This window comes from Aptenodytes patagonicus, chromosome 10, assembly GCF_965638725.1.
Source record: "Aptenodytes patagonicus chromosome 10, bAptPat1.pri.cur, whole genome shotgun sequence".
NCBI lineage: Eukaryota > Metazoa > Chordata > Aves > Sphenisciformes > Spheniscidae > Aptenodytes > Aptenodytes patagonicus.
In genome coordinates this window covers 16803862-16824399 of record NC_134958.1, presented here as the reverse complement: position 1 = coordinate 16824399, position 20538 = coordinate 16803862, and the positions used below count along the sequence as shown (strand labels likewise).

The window sequence follows — 20538 nt, the reverse complement described above, 5'->3', positions numbered from 1 at the left end:
CACAAGAGATGACATCAATATTTTTACTATAACCTGAATTGCACAAGGGCTTGATCATGCCCCTGCTGAAGCTGAGGAAGTTTTTGCATGAGGAGCACTCATGCCTGTGTGTTGAAACCCTATCTAGCACTTGTGTGTTTGTGAAGAGATTTATTTATTTTTTAATAAGTTTGCTGTAGATGGAGAGTTGCCAACTGTGGAATAAGGTTTTATGGGTGGCAGAAAGGAGGCTTCATTATTTACATTTCCATCAAACACCTGAATAAATAACTGTACAAGAGCAAGTGAGGTTCTGCGGAAATGGTCTGCACTAGATCAGGTTTCCTTTTTAAGATCAATATGAACAACAGTATTTTTCTAGATTTGCATGGTTTAGGGCAGCAAATTAAAAAAAGGATCCTGAAGCCCAGGTTTGCTTCTTGATAATACCTGTTCTTACTAATTTTCTCTCTTTTGAAAGCTAGAAGAAAAGTCCTTATGAATATTTAACACACAGTAGAGGGAAATAGTAAGCAACAGTCATGTCAGTGGACGGATTTAGTACTGTAATTGTTAGCCAAATGCTTGTGCTTCTGATGAGGCAAGAAAACATTTAACTAAACTTAAAGTATGTAAAAGGCTATAGTGAAATATGCTGTATCCTACAATAATTATGAAGTTGTTCTAATGCATTAAATGTACATATATTTTAGTGGGACCTGGGAAATTCTCAAAAAATGGGATGCACCTTCCATTTCTGTTTTGATAAATCAGCATTTCCTCTTGAATTCTGACAATATTTTAGACTCAAAAATCTTACTATATCATACTGAAATACAAGATCATAGTTGTAAATCCTACAGCCAGCTGACAAAATTCACTGCTGGGAAAGAATGGAGCCAATGGACACAAGAGTATGAAATTCAGACAGGGAAGGAAGTTGTATGTGAATACGGTGCGTTACGTTACACATTGCACAGATCCCCATAGACATGGTAACATTCTGACAAGAGAAACATGAATTTTGGAGAATGTGAAGATGGAGGCCCAGTGGAGAACCTTGAGTTGCACCAGTAGAATATTTCAGGGAGAATCCATATTCCTCTTCGTTCATCATTGGGTATCAAGATTAATGGGTAGACTGGTAAGAGCCAGAACCACTCAAGTGTCAGAGATTTCTTCCAGAAAAGGTTACTTTAACATTCTGATCTCAGATCCCATAGTTGTGGTAGAGGCACCAGCTTGGATCTAGAGTGAAATGCACTGGGAAGTTGTTGAAAGTAAAATACGGCTTTTTCTTGAACTTTTCATGTAAAATGTTTGACCCGCCCTACTGTCTCTTTGTACAGCTATTTTTGTTAGAAGAGATGAGAGAGAGGAAGTATGATGGGTATGCCAGGGCCATCCAGAAGGCATGGAGGAAGTATGTGGCCAGGAAAAAATATGTACAGATGAGAGAAGAAGGTAGGTCATAACTTTTGATGACAGGTATTTCACACGTGGTTCCAGGAACAGAAAGAATGCCACAAGAGATGAAGGAAATATCTCCCTCTCTATAGAGCAAACCATTGCATTGCAGATGACTGTCTAGGAATGACTGCAAATTGTTGGACCCCTAAGGTACCACTGATGAGGTTGGCTGCTCTGCATGCATGGATTTCTTGGACTACCCAGTGTTTCGCTCTCAAACAAAGCCAGACTGAGTAGGACAGAGATCAGGGATGTTCCAGGGGAACTGAAAAAGGAAAAGCTTCCCACAGTTACACAGGACCTAGATGGTCTGTAGATGATACAAATCAATCCAAGGACTGTAATGCTTAGTTGCATGTGTGACCTGGGTTATGTGAATGAACAACATTCATTGTTTGGGTTTGGAAGAGTTACTCTTTAATTTCCAGCAATGAGTGAGAAATTCCTTAGTTCAAGAAGTGCTCCTGATTCATCAGAACTGCTGAGCTTGCCACCAGTGTATTTCGTTAGGAATGGATTTAATAATCTTGTGGATCCTTATCTAAAGGATTAGTAGCAGTGCTTCACTATTTTTTCCATGTTATAAACAATTTGGTTATCACTTCTTCCCAAAAAGTTCTGCTTGAAACAGCTCTTTCAGATCATGAGTTTAGAAAATTTACTAAATACTATTAATCAATGTTTATTTTTGGTATTTAAGCATCAGATCTATTGCTGAACAAGAAAGAGAGAAGACGGAACAGCATTAACAGGAATTTTGTGGGAGATTACATAGGCATGGAGGACCATCCAGAGCTACGCCAGTTTGTGGGCAAACGGGAGAAGATTGATTTTGCAGACACCGTAACTAAATACGATAGACGGTTTAAGGTAGGTTTAAGAGCAATATCCACTAATGATTAGTTCTGCTAGGGAATTACAGATGCCTTTACCATCCTTTAACAGAAACTCCACCATGTTAGTGTCGTACCAGCTAGGATACCAGCCTGAAAAAAGTGTCTTTGACCTAAAAGACACATAGGGAAGCAGTTACACCCTTGTGATCGGAACATTGCCATTGTCAAACCCCAGGATGAAGGCTTTATGGGACTTGCTAGGCAGAAAGCTACAATAGTTAGGAAACGAGGAACAAAGCTACTTTCCTGTCCTGTGCAATCTGACTCTGAGGTTGTGTGATTAATCACATCAGTATTTTTTTTCACTTGAACCAAAGACAGTATTGCCCCAAATCATAGTACATTATATATCTTTGGAATAGCATCACAACATTAGTGTATTGATCTCCACATAGCTATGTATTTTCAAACAATTTTGTGTTTCAGAGTGTGAAGCGAGATCTTGTCCTCACTCCAAAGTGCATATACCTGATTGGGCGTGAAAAGATAAAGCAGGGTCCAGAGAAAGGCCAGGTGAAGGAAGTCTTAAAGCGAAGGATGGAAGTGGAGAGAATTCTTTCTGTTTCTCTAAGGTCAGTACCTTGAAAATACCTTTCCATTGACAGAGAAATTTGTGTAGGACAGGGGAGAAATAAGTTGATTGATGAAGGGTGAATTTCTTAAGCTGTATTAATTGAATCTTGTAAGCAAAGCAAGCTCTGAAGCCTTATTTTCACTCCCAGCCCTAGTAAGTGTGTTACAGCAATAGGTGTTTATAGCCAACACACAAACATTTTCTGACTAGTTGTTAAAATGTTTCACTTACACTGGGTCTCACCTATCTGGTGTGTGTCCCAAAATGTATTCTGTGAAGCATATATTCACCATGCATAAGCAGGTTCTTGTAAGTTTTGGCTCAAGCTTGTATCCCAGAAATAATTCTTAATTACAGAAGTACACCTTGTACATGTCCACTGCTTCCTAAAGGGATGTTCTCTCTCTGGTGAGCTACTAAAACCTTTATTTCTAGTTTTTGAAATCTAGAAGGATTTCACATCATTTCTGCTGACTGAATGTCAAGCCAATCCCAGATTGCAGGAAATATCTGAGGTGTACACAGAACCTGAGAAACCCAGTTAGGTGAGCAAAAACAGGAAGAAACTGCCCACGAGACCAGTGGATTCTTGCCTATAGCATTTCATCCCTTTGAAGATGAGTGAACAAAGTCTCTGGATACCTCTGCATTTCTTACTGCAGTTTATCAGAGCTGGCAGCTGAGTGTAATTTAATACAAAAGAATACTGATCCAGAGCGACGAGTGTACTTTAAATATTGAAATAAATTACTATTTTAATGAAATAAAAGTCTACACTTGAGTACTGTGTATTGATAGCTACTGCAAAGTTTTTTTTAAGTATATGCTTACAAAACGTTCCCATTAGCATAGCCAGAAATCTTCTAACAGACATTACCCAGTACTTAAAATCAGCAGATTTTACATTTTTGCAGAATTCTTCACAGCCATTTCAAGATTAGGGAAAGGTCTGCAAGATGTGTCTGCTCACAGTACCATTTTGAAAACCTGTGGTTTATTTATCATACATCTTTATAATGAAAGTTGCAACAAAATAACTGTAGTAGATTTAGGTTAAAGATGAGAGTGGAACCTGTCTTTTTAGTGCTCCAAGTTTGGACTTGAGCAGATTGCAGCCAGACGCTGGAACTGGGCCTGTAGCATTCCAAAGGCATAGTCACACTGAGTCAGCTAAAAGGATGGCTGCCTGCCAAGTTAATGAAAGCTGTTACACTCCTCTCGCATGTAAATAACAGTTCCACAGAACCTTCTGATGCAAAACCAAATGTACTTGCTTCAGAGGAAGTATGTATGTTACATTATGTCTAATAATGTTTTGAACTTAGCTTATTGATTTTATTTTGTGGTAAAAAACACTGGTTTTGTATACGCTAAAAGTAGATTCAGAATTACAAGCTATCAAACTGTCCAGGTATTCCTCCAAAACCAAACCCTAAAAAACCTATGGGGGCAAGAGGGCTTTTCCCTGTTACGTTAGTATGGCCTGAGTCCAAAATGGGTCTTAATCAAGGGATCTCTTAACTCTGTATTGAAGTGGCTCAGTAGTAATACAACACTCTGGGTGCAGAGGCTGTAAAAGTTACTGCTTCTCTCGGATCTGAGATAATCTTGTCTCAGTGGCAAGAGTTAGTACTCGTAATATTTAACAGTCTTCAATTAGTAAAACTAGAGTGAAACCTTTATTTAGTACATGTATTACCTACTATGTATTTTTTTTTGGGGGAAAAAAAACCAACAAAAACCCCCAAAACAGTTTTTCAGATGTCAGACTCAAAGCAAAAATTGTGTTAGCTCTAACTTGCATTCTTTCATGTGTTTTCAAAACTCCAGTTTGTTGTCCCTGTAGTTTAAATTTTCTACACCTCTAAGATAATTGATTTCTGACTGATTTTGAAGTGAATCTCAAACCTCTGCACTGCAAGAAAATAACTGCAATAACATTCTTCATGAGCTTTCCAGAATGGATTTAGCTCTATTCTGTATTGCAGCCTCAAAGTTTTATAAGTTTCAATTCTTATTTTTTCTATTTTTCACGCAATATTAAATTTTAACTAAATCAATACAAAATCAAATATGTTTTAAATGGAAGGGGGAGAGAGGATAACTGGATTCTTGCATTGCTATCTAAACAATATCTCTCAAGAAACCTATGTGCAATATATTGATGTAAATTTATATCAATACACTTATACGCAATAAAGGCAGAATAATCAGTCCTATTGACATGTATTAACAGCAATTAACACTACATAACAATTTAAATTACTAAAGGAGTTGCAATTTAAAGTGCAAATGCCCAACTTGGTGTTTGTTCAGGGCACTGAGAATGACAGCCCATACTCTCATGGAAATGTTCTTGTGTTTTTAGTAACAATAAATAACTAAGCTTTATAATTCATCTGAAAAGGAGTGACACAGGACATCTTAACAGTATTGTGAAGTCAGACTCTTTGCCAAATCAGCAAAAATAGGACCGCTGACTGGATAATTTTTACTGTAGGTCTTGGGCTTTTCTTACACATCTCATTCAGAACCTTGCTGAGGCTCTAGATTTGCTTGATGATAGGAAAGGAGATCATGCTCTTACTCTATTTTTATAGATTTCTTATTGCTATTTTGAATACTAATTAGGTAAGTTTGTAGTTTCATACACCCTTTTCCAAACTATGGGAAAGATTTCAGAATTTGAAAGGAGATTATGGAGTGCATAGGTGGTAGGTAGATTTTCAGAAAAACAGGCAGTGATACAACTCATCCTTTACCTAATGTCTCAAGTGGGCTAGAGTTGTATTTTCATACCTGACAGTCAAGAGCACCTCTAGCAGCACTATGAAGCTATTTTTAATTCTGCATAAAAAGGTACTCGCAGTCTGTAGAGGGAGTCATAGTCTTCAGTAACATTGCAAATTACTGATGTGGATATCATTTTCTGTGAAATGGTTTGCAGCATCTTCAGCAGGTGTAAATAGGAGTTGATCCAAAGGTGGCAATGGAACCCTACATGTGTGGGTTTTATACTGTGCTAAACCAGTCCGAGCTAAAGCCAGTGGAAAGTTGAAAGCTTTCATTCTGAATTTGCTTGCTTTGGGTTTGAGTCTTACTTTGGTAACCTTCAAGTTTCCAATTCACCTCTAATCACAAGTTTTGCCATTATTAGAGAGATGGACTTTAATTGTAACGTTAATAGCACGTTCTTTTGATAACAGTAATTACTGTAAAACTACTAAGTAGCATTCCTGTCTCTCAAAAAGGATTGTATTCCATTATCAACTCCTGAAAAAAACCCAAACCTGTTCTCAGGAAGCAAGACTGTATTAATGCTACTTGGACTTTCTTATGTTTTTAAAAATTAACCATGAGTACTCTGCAAATGTCATTGTAATGCTGGCTGTATTTGCTGATGAAATTTTAATCTGAATGGTATATGCTCTGATTTCTTTTCAGCACAATGCAGGATGACATTTTCATTCTACATGAACAGGAATATGACAGTTTGCTCGAATCGGTCTTCAAAACTGAGTTTTTAAGCCTCTTATCAAAACGATACGAAGAGAAAACACAAAGAAAACTACCTCTGAAATTTAGCAATACGTGAGTTATGTTTTTTTCAATGGGCTTTTAAGAATAAATAATCTTTGTTCTTGCTGCCAAGGCAAATGAATGAGTGCTAGTTATTCAGCTCCTGACACTATGCTTTGTTTTAAAGTAATAAGAGGCGGCACAGTGTAAAAATCTATATGTGCAAGAAGACCAGACTGTCTGATTAGTTCATCAGAGTCATAGGTTAGGAGTGTACCTGGGCCATCTGCCACTTTCCACTGTCTGTGTGCATAGAAGAGTTGCCTTCATTCTGCTGAACATGGCATCAGGCTCAAGGGTCTGCAGCTTTGTGCTACAGAGCAGCTCGGTGCCAGCAGAGCTGTGGCCCCACAGCAAGGGCCAGGCCAGTCACTGCACAATTAACGTGCAACCATAGTGCAAGCTCTCCATCTCTGTGCTGGCTGCTGTTCCCTACCATGAGAAGGGAGCATCCTCTTTCAACTCCTTAACCTTGACCTAGGAGCAGAAACATCATGATGAAGAGTTTGAAAGACAATTCCGGAGACATAATGTAACAATCTGAAATTCTGAAGTTGTTTGTGGGGACAGAGGACTGCAGGGTGAGAAGATAATTCTCAAGGAGCCTCATTAAGTAAATTATATTGGGAACATTTTTTTAGAAACAAACCTGAAAAGCTACAGAATGTTTGATGTGCATTTTAGCTGTAAGGACATGCTGGAAACTATCCCAACAAACATGTGCTTCTGTTAATACTCCTACCCATTAAGCAGATTAGCAACAGCAGGCCTTGGATTTGTATGTTTATTTTATTTCCTTCCTTTCGAAAAAGTGGAATAATTATAAAAGGTAACAGGAGATTATTATTTTCGTTTGGAAAGGGTATAGGAGGACAATTGAAGTATGGAACGTTCCTGTAGTGTATACTCCTATACACTGGGAATCCAAAGCCAGTATCAGGACTAAACTTTTTGTTCATGTAAGATGTAATGTATTGTACTTCTAGGGTCTCGCCCAAAACCAAACCATAACTTCCTTAGCTCGTATCTGATTACAGTTCAGAGCAGATGGATAGTGTGGAAATGCTGGGAAAGAATATATACGTGGGTGCGCGCACGTGTGGGAAAAAAAATTTAAATTGGAAAGATTGAAGTATATGTATGCAAAAATGTTTACTCCCAGAGTATGCACAAGGCCCACTCCTAAAGGATATACTGGCATATACATGCCAATGTATATACATATATATACATCTAATATATATACACATCTAATGGTATATACAGAAGAATGTTTAGGAATGGAGCACTCTAGCTTGCCTCCAGTAGAGTCTGCTGCAGAGGCAGTGATGTTTGATGGCAGACACATCTCTTACTCAGATCGTTGCACATTTTTCCTCAAAGCTCACTGTACTCTCGATCCTCTCCAGGGCATCTTAAACTTCCTTTGAGCTCTACCAGGAAAGTTAAAACATCAATTAAGAACAACATTTTAAAAAGCATGAAAAAGAGATTTAATTAGGTGGTTTATGTCAGCTAAGTCACTCAGGGAATACAGATTCTCAGTGTAAGCTTTTTATTTTTATATTTCTAAGTTATCTGCTGCCAAGTGATATTGTCCTGATTTGACATAGAAATGCTTTCTGGGTTTTTTTTATTCATGTGTTCATGTGCTTATATTAGACTTGAAGTGAAGCTGAAAAAGGAGAGTTGGGGGCCCTGGAGCAGTGGTGGTTCTCGACAAGTGCAATTTATGCAAGGCCAAGGAGATATAGCCATTCTCAAGCCAAGTAATAAAGTGCTGCAGATCAGCATCGGACCAGGGCTACCAAAGAATTCCCGTAAGTATGAATTTCCTTTAGAAATTAGTGAATGGTTTAGAAATTTAGAGAATGGTTGACTCTTTCTCTCCTTGCTTGCCTCTAGCCTCAGCATGTTCTTTATTATTTCTCTGTTACACTTAAAAGAAGATCCAAGTTAGAGATCCTAGCGATACAGCAGAATTCCCTGCTGCTCTCTACAGTCATGCTGGAATTTTGTTACTTTCACTATATACCGTTTCTGAAATGTCTGAAATTCTTTGCCCTGCAGCAAAAGAAATGAGGGCATTTAATCATGTGACATAGTACAAATGGCACAATTAGCCAAGCGTTTTGGGGAAGTGTCTTTCATTCTGCTCTGAGCTCCTGCAGTTCCTACAGTCTTGCTGATGAAGAAGGGTCTGCATCAGGACAGGACAGGTTGTGATAGGAAGAAAGGTAACCACTGTACATCACCAGAGATTCAGCTGCAAATATACCAGCCTCTCAGGTTTCGTGTCCTACCTTTTTCTCATGCTAATTGCTGATCAGAAACAGTATAGTCAAAAGTACCGCTGTGTCAGCTATCTATGGTTTATAAATAAGTTCATAAAGCTAATGGTCTTTTGGGCGTTATTTACGCTGTCTTGAGACAGCTTTACTTTACATCCTGTGGCTGAACCGGATCACAAAAGGGAGAATATGCCTAAGTCATCTTGTTGCACCTAAAGCTTTAGCACAATCTGGCCAACATGGTAGGAGTCAGATTCATTATTCCTGAAGATCAGCTGTTTCTGATCACAGAGTAGTGGTCTGGCAGCCAGAGGGGCTCACCTAATTAATGTAATTATGAAAGGGTAACAAAATGTTGCTGGTTTCTTTTAGGTCCTACTAGACGGAACCTTACCCAAAGTAGAGGGTATTCCAACAGGTCTCAAAGTCAGACTTATCCTATGAGAGCTGCACCACCTCCTCCTGGTAAGTCCTCTTAGCCTCAGGCAAAAACAAAATTCCAAATTCAGGCTTTTGCTTTACTCTTGTCATCTGGTAATTTTTACCCATTAAAAAAATCATAGTAAAGGTTTAAAATCCTCTTTAAAAGATCCTGTCTGGAAAACATACATTGTAGGCATTTTATGAAGTGTATTGTCAGAGTCTGCAGACAATCAAACTGGTATTCCACCAGAGATGTCCTGGTTGTCATGGACGCTGGCATGTTCAGCCACTTAGTATAAGACACTGAATCTAAAACTAACCCCATAGCCTTCTCTTTCCTTTCGAGGGTAAAAGCTATACACTTACCAAGCCATAGGCAATGCTTTGCAACGAAACTGCTTTCAGTGCCAATAAACAATAAAATGCAATTTATGTCTCATTGTCCTACCCTGTTACGTAACAACTTTTGTGTATGCTGAACGCTGAGATGTGTCAGCTGTGCCAGTAAGCAGCATGTCCTTTTCTGCATGGGATTGATGTCATTAGGGTGTTTCACTTCTGACCTTGAGAGATACAATTAATTTAGCCTGTGAACTCAGAGGGGAGAACAATATTCCATTGACCCAGCATTTCCCAAATGTTTTTTTTACTTACACTCCCAGAGTACTTTTTTTTAACAAAGGGTTCTTTTTCAGTCAGCTGCTGTTTATTGAGAAGCACAATGCTAATGGTGTAAGTTGGGTGTGCAACCAGTCTTGGTCACCAAATTAACTAGACAATTCCCAGTCCTAGGAAAACCTCATAGCTGTATGAGTCAAACTAAGACTGCATGATCTGCAAGAACTGCTTGTAGAAAAGTGGGAAATTACTGTAGTTAAAAGGAGTTAACCTGTCTGCAAACACAGATAGTAAATATTCATACAGGATGAGTTAAAGCAAGGAAAGTCTGTTTTAATATTTTCAAAAACTTGTTCAGCAGATGATAGCTACCTGAAAAAGACAAAAACATTGTTTGAAGAAGCCTTGTGCCTGCAGACCAAGCCCAGACTTGCCCCATGTAGGTAAGGTAGTTTGGATGTAGATTTGCACGCAAGTCCAAGGCACCGGTGGATGCCCATACCCTGCAGTATGGCCTTTTGTAATCGTATATCCCCCAGTGCTTATGACAGCTCCTGAACAGACATGTCAACAGAGAGTCCTAATTAGAAGAGCCTGCCTCTGTGTGCAGCAAGACACTGGGCTAACTTTCTGCATAGGATTGATGTCATCAGGGTGTTTCACCTCTTCCCTAGAGAGAAAAAATTAATTTAACCTGTGAACTCCAAGGAGAGAACAATATTCTATTGACCGGCCATTTCCCACGAGTTCAACTGCGGAGTTAACTTTCATAGTTTCTATGAAAATAGAAGTCTTTCATACCGACCTCAAATCAATTGCTGTAACATGGTGGGGTTTGTTTGTTTTTATTTTAATTCAAACTCTTTTGTAAAGTAGCCAATTATAGCTGGAAAAATATGATTGAAGACAGCTGTTACAAAAGAGTTCCAATTAGATTGTCCAGACTTTCAAGGAGTCTGAGGCAATTGCATGATTTGGGCATGTTCCTCCTTCAAAGTCACAATCAATTCTCTCCATCCTGCTCTCACAATGTGGGGAAGTAACACTGTGGGCCATCGTCCTTGATAATTTGAAATGTATTCCACTATTCTCACATCTGTTTTGAAATTAATGGTCCAGTAGCTGAACAGACTGTTAGGTATATGTTCAGAATAAAACAAACCTTTATTTATATAACCATAATGTATGTGCCATACTAGCTTTGGGTCCCAAAGTGATTTTATGTATGAGTTTATGACTACTTAAGGTCTGCCACAGTATCAAGAGAATATCAGAAGCAAAGACCAGCTGTTGAATGCAATAAGGTTTTTCCAAGTGTCATGATTATGAATTCTCCTCTCTGCACAGCTATTCATTCTGCTGATTTTCAACAGGTATAATCACAAGGGAAAAAGGAGAGGATCACCCACAGCATTAACCAAGCTGATTTTTAATGAGCATAGCTCCCATTTTATTCAGTGGGGGTTTTAGGAATGTAAAGCATGCAGAATTGAGCTCCTTAGGCCCTGATCCTGCAAGTAGCTCAGATATGGGTGGGTTTGTTTTAAACTTAAGTTAGAGGCATAATTATTTAAAGGCATTTACCCTTGTCATCACCTAGACAATTCAAACTCCTTTTTGAGCTATCAAAGTAGCAGCAAGGCTTTTTAAAAACCAACGGAACAAACAAACCAAAACAAAAAAAACCCACAAAAAACCCCTTGCTTGTTAAAATAGACAAATATTTATAGCAACTTAAACAAAAGTCTACCCAGTATTCAGGGAGTTGGATGGAGTTTGAACTTAAAAAGAGACCCCCAGCAATTCTAGCTAGCTTTAGATCAACCCTTATCTGGATAAAATTTTATGCAATGTTTTAAATAGAGGCGTGGTGGTTATGTGCTAGCTAACATTAATAAGGTTGAATTCAGCTGAGAGCTAATCCTCTTGCTTGCTTGTAACATTCAAGGCACATGTCTCAAACTTGAGCACAAGTCCATGAAGACGTGAACCCAAAATAGATCGCCAGCAGACCTGAAAACTGTGTATAAATCAAACTTTAAGATGTCAACATTATTTTGTTATCAAGTTCCTTGATAGCTGAGTCTTGCTGATACCTGAATCTAACCGACAGCCGAGCCATCAACACAAAGAAAAGGTTACCTTTATTGAGCTGTAGTTTGGACTGGATATGTTCACACTTTATTTACTTCTAGGTCAGCAGCAAAATGGAGTAATAAATCCCCCCCAGTTTGTACCACTTCCCCATGTCCCAGGAAATCAACGGGCCAATCAGAAAAACCTGTATACAAATATGACACGACCAACTTTACCACGGCAACTGTCAGGAGGATCAGGCAAGATTTCACAGCAACCAGAAAGCTTGGATTTCCTGAAAGTACCTGACCAAGGAGCAGCCGGGTAAGATTTTTACATTAAATCTGAGAAAAAAAGTGTCAATTTTTGTAAATAGTTTTACACACTCAAACTGTTAATGACTGATAAACTTATATTGCGTACATAGATGACCAGATTGTGCTATTGAGCTGTACTCAAAGGTATCATCATCTTCCATAGGATTTCAAAACACGTATTCCATCGTAGGCCTTTAGGAATGAAGGTGAACCAGTTCCAGTTTAGTATCTTAAATTTGCTTGGTACCTTCTACTTAAGGATATTAAGACATTTGGCAGAGTTTAACTAGGCCGCCTTTCCCTTCTGGTTTACAGATCATAAACAGTAGATGCGGTATTTTATGGCAACTGTCATGCCCAGAAATGCTGGCTAATAGTCCTTTTGTTTCAGCTTTGACTCCCGTCTCATATACCAGACTTGTACTTCTTTTTAGGAGGAAGGCTTAGCAGCGTGACGTTCAAGATTATTTCAGCATCATTTGGACTTCTAAGCTGCAGCCTTCCAGAATATGTTACTATGACAATCCTACAAGATTTGGGGGTGGGCAGGTCTAGGTTGTACCTAGGTATTCCCCAATAGCCAAGAGTCAAAAGCATCAAAACAATTGCCAGAAGTAGCAGAAAGACAGAACCAAGAAATCAGGGGCTTAGTAGAGGGAAGCGGAACAAGTTGTTCTCAAACTCTGAAACCAGCTGCTCCAGATCTTGACTGAAAATCCAGAAGCAGGCAAAACCTCTGATTTGTGGAAATCATAGAGACAGAAGTCTTCTGTCAAATACTTATGGGACCTTAGTGCTCCAGAATGTTAAAGGCCTTACAAAATTAAGTTTTTCAATGACTGAACAGTTTCAACTTTAACTCAGCCCTTATATTCCACTCTCTTGTAGAACATTAGTGGAGCTTCACTATAGTGGGAATTTGAGTGCCACTTAATTGTCAAGAGACTGCTGCCTATTCAGCAATTCTAGCAAAAAAAAAGAATCTGGTTTTGAATAAGCAATTTGTGTTTCTCCTTGCTGATGACTTCCTATTTGTGATTTAATTCTGATGTAACCAAGTCTCAGAGAAATTACTATTAGTAACAGCTGGTTGTCCCAGAGCATATTAAATCAACAAGGAAAGTTACATTAGCAGATAGAATAAAAATCCACTGTGGTAAGGTGTAATAACTTTGCATAGTAATGGTTAGTGCAGACACAATTCTATAGTCCACAGCTCTTCAAGTAAACATACATGATAAATACCTCCTTGTTAAGTAGGAAAGCCCTGTGTATGTTGAACAAGCCATCATTCTTCCATCTCTGTCCAAATAATATTGAGGGGAAAAACAAGAGGAAATTCAGACTTTCCCTGCTGAGAACTCTGTTTTTGCAGGTTCCTCGTAAATTACAGTTCAATGTCCTCCTCAGCTTCCCTTCCTCCAAATGGCCTCTCTCTTTCCCTCCCTTCCAACAGATTGTTACCTCCCTCTGTAGTGAGATAGCCTCTATGGCCCAGCCTCTGACAGACAGCTGGCTGGCAGCAGTTAGCTTTATGTTGCACCAGTGCCCTGACTGACTCATTGCAGAGTCTGAGCCTTCGCTTACCACAACAGCTAGAGCACCATATATCCCCTGAAGGTGATGTAAAAGTTTGAAGTAAAACCAGAGACACTGCTGTAATAAGACTTTTGCCTAAGGAAGTGCCCAAGTATTTAAAAATCTCCCACGATCCCATTCTACTATTGCATTCTTTCACCCTTATCATACACTGCCCACTGTAGTAACGCAGCAGTGACATGCCATGTTCAAAGATTTTTTGTTGTTGCTCACTAACACTTAAACAGCCATGATATTTTTACTCTGAGCTGTCAGTTGTGACCCAAGCTCCCAGACCTGACAGCAAATCATTTTGCCAAATATGGAAGAGCTTGCACTTGGGGTGATCTGGGAGAAGTCAAGATTAAGTCAGACTTTCACCAAGTTTCCACCTTCTGCAGCCCCTTAACATATTTGACCTCAGCCTGGAATATCCTGAGGGATTAGATGGGACAGCTCAGTCCCCTTCTCCAGTGATCCACGTGAATGGGCGTTCTTAGAGGTAGCAAAAGATTATTTATTTTTAACCATATCAAGAGCAACTTTTCGTACCAACAGACCCTTCTCAGCTGTCAGTCAGTAGACAAGCTCCTTAGCCAGATGTTCTGCACTAAATTCTCCTGCTGGCCTAAGCATTCTTTTTTGTGTGTGATCCAACTGGCTACAGTACTTATTTAGCATATTACTTACAATGTTGCTTCTAGTGAGCATTAGACACCTCATAGAAAACAAATAAATAGTAAGTAAGTGTACACAGAATTGATAGATTTTCAGTATCAAAAGAAGTGCGCAGGATTCCTAAGTAGGGGCTTTCCAGTTCCTAAACACAAAGAGTAGAGGTGGTCAGCCCTCCAGCAAAATTAGGCATGTACAGTCTTTTCAGTTGTACTAATGGCAGTCATTTTTCCCCACTGCGCACCAAGTGTTAGCCACAAGATATTGTAAGCATATTTAGAGCATTTTTCTGTTTAAGATTGGTCTTCAAATAAGAAATCGGAAACAAGTGGCCACTACTACTTATTTTAACAATTTCAAAACTGTCAGTGTATGCTAACACTTTTAGACACATTTCCATCTTTGTAAACTAATAACTTCCAAGTCTTTAAGTGGCGAATTTTCTCATCGCGTGTCAACTTATTCTGTTAAAGCTGTTTTGCTAATACTAGACTTCTACTTTGTCTTGAGGCTACGGTTCATGTAACAACAACAAAAACCCATAAGCCATAGGATAAAGCCCTTGTGATTTCTATCAGACAACTGGGACTGACACATGCATTACGATAAAATGTAGCAGCCACCAAGTACCTAAGGAGACAGGAACTATCATACTGGATTAAAAAGATCAGTTGCATCATACCACAGTTCCTAATGCTATGGGTACACACCAACAACCCCATCTGTTTCAGTCTTACAAGTTTCAGGGATGAGTAGCACATATTAAAGCTTCTATTATTTATAGTTACCATTTTAAATTGCAATTATGACTGATGTAGTCCAAGAAAAAAAAAAAAAAACAACAACAAAACACACTGTATTAGAATGGCATCTTCATGATAACTGTATGCTCAAGAGTGGTAGGAAGAAACCCACAAACAGCCACAGCAGCAATTGCAACCAGAACAAGTAGGGAACAGGCATCCATCGCTCCCCTCTAGATGGATTTTGTGGAAGTCGAGCTTCTCCACCGGAAGCCACAAGTAAGACAAGAGAGCGCTTAGTAACATAGCTTATGATGCTGAGGAAAGAGGTAGGGAGGGACCAGGATGTTGGGGAGTGAGGGTTGTTTGGTTTGGTTTGTTCCCTTGGTTTTGTTGTGGTTTTTTTCTTTCAAAGCAAGCCACAGCTGTTGGCAACATGCAGTAGCAATATGGATGCTACTGTGTAAGGTAAGGGAACATCTAAAACGGGCCTGGCAAAGTAATTTCTTAGACCTTAATATTCCAATATATGAGTTGCTGCCCGTCTAGTACACCCCACAAGTGCATTGAATTGCGTTTCCTAAAGTGTAAAATAGTATTTTGGTCAGAAATGGTGGAAAGTGCCCACTCTGAGAGGAGTAGAGTGCAGTCCAATGAGGGCAATTTCAGGTGGGCATAGAAACATGTAGGTGATAATTTGATTTTACATCTGTGTGACTTCAGAAAGTGTGTGGCTAGTCTAGGAATTGGAGTATTTTGACACGGTGTATTCAATGCTTTGCTAATGTTGATAACACCGTGTTCTGACCACACAGTCAAAAGACCAATTTGTAATCGCTGTAATATTAATACAACCCAGTTATTGTCCCTACCAGTACTAACCGCTACAGAGGCATATTCCAGTCACCGTTTCCAGGGCCATTTTATAATCTGGTTTCTGAGCAGAAGAGTGTATTGCAACGCTATCAACAGTATCGCTTTGTAAGCAGAATGTCCGAGAACAGCTGTTGCGAAGACAGATGCAGGGCAGTTTCCTCGGGCTAGGCGGGGGGACACCAACCGCTGCGGTTCTGGAAGGGCTGCTAGAGCGCCGGCCCTCGGGCCGGCCCTCGGGCCCCAGTCCCGCGCTGGCAGCGGGTCTCCGCCCTCCCTGCAGCAGCCCCGCGGAGCGCGCGCGGGGCCCGCCCGTGGGCGTGAGGCGCGCGCCCTCTGCTGGCGGCCCCGGGCGGGAGCCGCCGGCCCCCGGAGCGGTTGCCGCTGGCGGCGGGAAGGCGGCCCGCTGCTCCCCGCAGGTCTGCTCGGCGCTGCCCGGCTTCGCCTGCGCCTGCTGCGGGCGGCAGCACAAGAGACCGGACAAACCCAAGTGTGCTGCAGCGGTGGGGCGGAAAGGCCGAGGCCAGGCATGTATTATCATCGGCCCTGTCAGGCGCAGCTCTCCCCTCCGGCAGATACCTGTAGAGAGGTAGTTAAAAGAGTTCACCTGGCAGCTCTCTTAGTCACTCACTTCCTAATCCTGTACAGAGTCATGGGGCCTGGCAGTGACCTCAAAGCCATGCCCATCGCATGGGAACTACACAGATTCGTGCGCATAGGTTTCTGCGTGGAAACCTGTGCACAAGTGAGTCAGCTAAGAAGCATCACAAGGCACCACTGTAGGTCAGGCTTTAATTTGCTTAATGCTAATACCTCACCATCCAGTACCGCCAGCAAAACAAGTCGCATTCCTTTTCATCACCTCACTTCTCACTACCTGCAAACCGTTGTCACCCTTGGCCAGCCCAAGTATGAGGGACTCGACTGGACCCAACACTGGTCTAGCCAAGTTAGCAGATCATTTTTCAAATAGATCAGTTCCCAAAGCCAGTCCAGAACGGAGTAAGGCTCACAAAGGAGTGGAGGAGGCAGCTGTTCAGAAAGGACACCTGAGGGGTTGTGCCTGTTCTTCCTTCCAGTTCTTCCTGTTCAGTACCATTCCCAGCATTACTATTGTCAAGTCTCTCCAGTACAGTCACCACTATGAAAAACAAACACCCTACAGGAGTTTTACAGCAGTAACAGACCAAAGAACGTACTCATACAAACGTGACATTTGCAAGGCTGTCTTCCTCAGCGTTATGAGAGCCTTTATTAACGTACTAAAAAGAAACAATATTACTATATGCAGCAATGGGTTTCAGGTAGGTATTTCTCTGCGACTGTTCTTTTTCAAAAGAGAAAGTTCTAGCATTCCCTGTACACAAGGAATGCGCTAGAAGTGTTTGTTGTGAATTTACACAGCCATTATAGATTTAAGGGTTAGAATTAGGTTTATTTTTAAGCAAAGCTGCTGAGAAGGATGCACTGGTATTATCACAGCTTTAATTTCTAGCCATCACTAACAATCTAATACAAGCCTGAGTTAGTTTAAAAACACCATGCTCTCACCAGCAAAACATCTCGTTTAAGATGTTCTTGGTCTACTGTGGTTGCAGAAAAGCTGAGGTACTTTTCTAAGACTTGCTCTGAACTTATTTCCATACCTAGGTCTAGGTTTCACAACGTAGTCTATCCCAAGCAAAGTCAATACATGCTGAACAACAGGAGAAAATCCTCTCTCCCAGCAGATAAATTTAGAACTGAAATGCTGTTAACCCATACCTCAAAGCTCATTTTCTGGTGCAGTTCACTACACAAACTTAGAACTAGACAGAGAGCCGTATTGACAAAAATTAAGTCTAGGACTGCGTGTAATTAACTATGAACCTTTTCTGCAAGAGCTGTGTAATGGTATCATGGCATTGTCACAGTTCAGTCTCCACCTCACTGCAACATTTTTAACTATTCATCGCATTTATTTATTATTTATTTTAAACTGACATTGCATCTAATACCTGTTCTCTCTTCCAGCCTTTATTAGCTGATGAGCTGGCAAAATGCATTTCTTCCCTCTTTCCCCTTCCTACTCTTTGTGGAGTGGTCACAGCTGTAACAAAGAGTTTGTGCAGCATCTCCCCTGCTGCTTCAGAGTTGACTAGAACAGAACAAGTCCATAGACGGCCCTGGAATCTGAGGCAACTTAAAAGAGATGCACTCTCTTTTACAGCTTAGTCACAAGAATGGTAAAGTAGCAAGCCTGTGAGCTAGAATTTTGTTTTTAATACTGGAAACTAAATTCCTGGTGAAGTTGGGGCACGGGGAGAGACAGACTAAGCTGTGTAGATGCCAAGATATGCATGACCTGCATGTGCACATTTGTTTACATTCCAACCTGAGCACTAAAATGTCTTCTCCTATGCGTTTGAACTGCTGTTTGGAAGTACCCATTCATCCATTTCAGTAGGAAAGAAATGGCAACTCTGTCCCTTTCATAAAAATAGCAATGTAAGATTTCCCTAATTGTTGTGACATTTAAGAGAATCCTTTTTCCCTTGTTCCGTGCTATTCTTTAGAATCAATTCATTAGGACAGAGGGGTTGATAAAGCTTTGGTTCAAGTCATAAGCTTTGAAGCATGTTAACATTTCTTTTTCTTCTCCCATTAGTGTTCGCAGGCAGACAACAAACCGACCCCCACCAGCTGGAGGAAGGCCTAAACCACAGCCAAAACCTAAGCCTCAGGTACCACAGTGCAGGGCACTGTATGCATATGATGCTCAAGACACAGATGAACTTAGCTTTAATGCCAACGACGTGATTGATATAATTAAAGAAGGTATGTAGAGATCAAAGGTTTTGTTACTTAAGTACTAATCTTGAAGGTCATAAGTAGTTAAGCCATGACTTTTTGAGCCACCCCACAGTTACCTTCCCTCATTAGGCTTGCAAATTTCTACGATAGCTCAGGGAGCAGTCTCCACACACACACCCCAATCAAACCTGTTCATTTTAAAAAGCATGTCAGCAGGAGATCAAGGACATATACATTACTTGGTACTGCAGATCTATACATTTAGTTAGAGAGTAATTCTATCGCAGGCTCTGGCTGAAAATTAGCCTAAACCACAGCTATCACACAAGAACCAAAAAGTAATAAAGCAACCTCATAAGGCATAGTGATGTGGCCGGATTAGCAAGCTCAGGTTCTCCAAATAATTTCTTCTCAGTCCTTCACAAGAAGGCTCTCACTGTGTGGAATAGCTTTGCAAGGCTGCCTCAAAAAGTATACAAAGGTTTACAGAACCTCACTACTTACTTTGCTTTCTTTGTCATAGATCCTTCTGGCTGGTGGACAGGAAGACTACGAGGGAAACAAGGTCTGTTTCCCAACAATTATGTCACCAAGATATAAAAGACTATCAGACAAAAATTGGTATGAACTTACCAGTGGTTGAAGATGTTTTCCCTTGCCTTCAGGACACTGTTCTTCTGAGATCTGCCATTCACAGCAGTATTTTCACCAGTAAAGTTGTTTATGAGCAGGAAGAAAATTACCCACAGCACAGACTTTGATCTTTTGTCTCAGAAGCATACAGCAATGGATGTACTGACCAATTATTTATTATATTTAAAACCTGGTTTTAACACCTAGTAAGTGAAGAATGCTCAAACCTACCACCTTCCTGAAACAGGTGTTTTGCAGTCTGTGACCAGGGACTGTGAAAGGGGTGTATTTCATAAGTGCCTTCAGCTGAGTATCAGTAACCTTTTTAATCATCTGCTGAAGATAATGTTGAATGCACACTTCCTCTGATGCAGATCATTCTGGAGAACATGTTAAGTATGCTGCTACATGTCAAAAAGACTTAGGCTCATTTGGGATATTACCATCTAAAAACCTACTGTGATGGTATATTTAAGTAATTCTGTACAGAGTTGTAACGGAACTAGTTTGTGTTTGCTGATGTGTTTAGGGACTCCAACAGGCACTATAAGAAGTTAAAACAGAAAACCACGTAGTACTGTGTGCTAAACAACGTTGCCTTCTTCAAGATTTATATTATAATATGGCTGGCCCATGTTGGATTTATGTTTAATGCTCTACCTGTTATAAGAAGTGTCTTTATGCAGAGCTGTACATTTATAGAAACAGATCATATACTGTATATAAAAACTGAATATGATAGAAACATGTATGAATGTATAATGTAGTATTCCACTGTTCTTATCCATGAAGTAGTTCTACTAGAATTTTTATGCCAGGTACTTACAGATATGCACTATTCCTTTTAAATGGCAAAAGCAATTTTGCTTAAGTCTGTCTCCCACAGCAGAGTGGCTGTTGCTTGCCATACAGTTATCAGCATTCATGCTTTGCCTTCTGAACCTCCTCATAAAATAAAACACAAGAAGCAGTTAGCTGAACAGGTCTGTTCTCTGTGCAGTTTGTTTTCATTTATGTCTA

General features: G+C 40.1%; 1 protein-coding gene across 2 annotated transcripts in view; it reads left to right on the top strand.

Moving 5' to 3' along the window:
• Positions 1-20498, top strand: part of MYO1E (myosin IE) — a 98508-nt gene extending 78010 nt beyond the window's left edge. Inside the window, exons 20-28 of one of the 2 annotated variants that reach the window (XR_012996194.1) lie at positions 1329-1443; positions 2150-2319; positions 2772-2917; positions 6364-6510; positions 8161-8318; positions 9162-9254; positions 12026-12230; positions 18106-18317; positions 18740-18808. Coding sequence is in view for 1 of the 2 variants with exons in the window: in XM_076348304.1 (XP_076204419.1) it covers positions 1329-1443; positions 2150-2319; positions 2772-2917; positions 6364-6510; positions 8161-8318; positions 9162-9254; positions 12026-12230; positions 18740-18909; positions 19409-19485 (1281 nt within the window). In the remaining variant the exon portion in view is untranslated. Of the gene's footprint in view, positions 1-1328; positions 1444-2149; positions 2320-2771; positions 2918-6363; positions 6511-8160; positions 8319-9161; positions 9255-12025; positions 12231-18105; positions 18318-18739; positions 18910-19408 lie in introns of those variants that run through there. The other variant, XM_076348304.1, reaches the window with a different exon arrangement.
• The last annotated feature ends 40 nt before the right edge of the window (positions 20499-20538 follow it).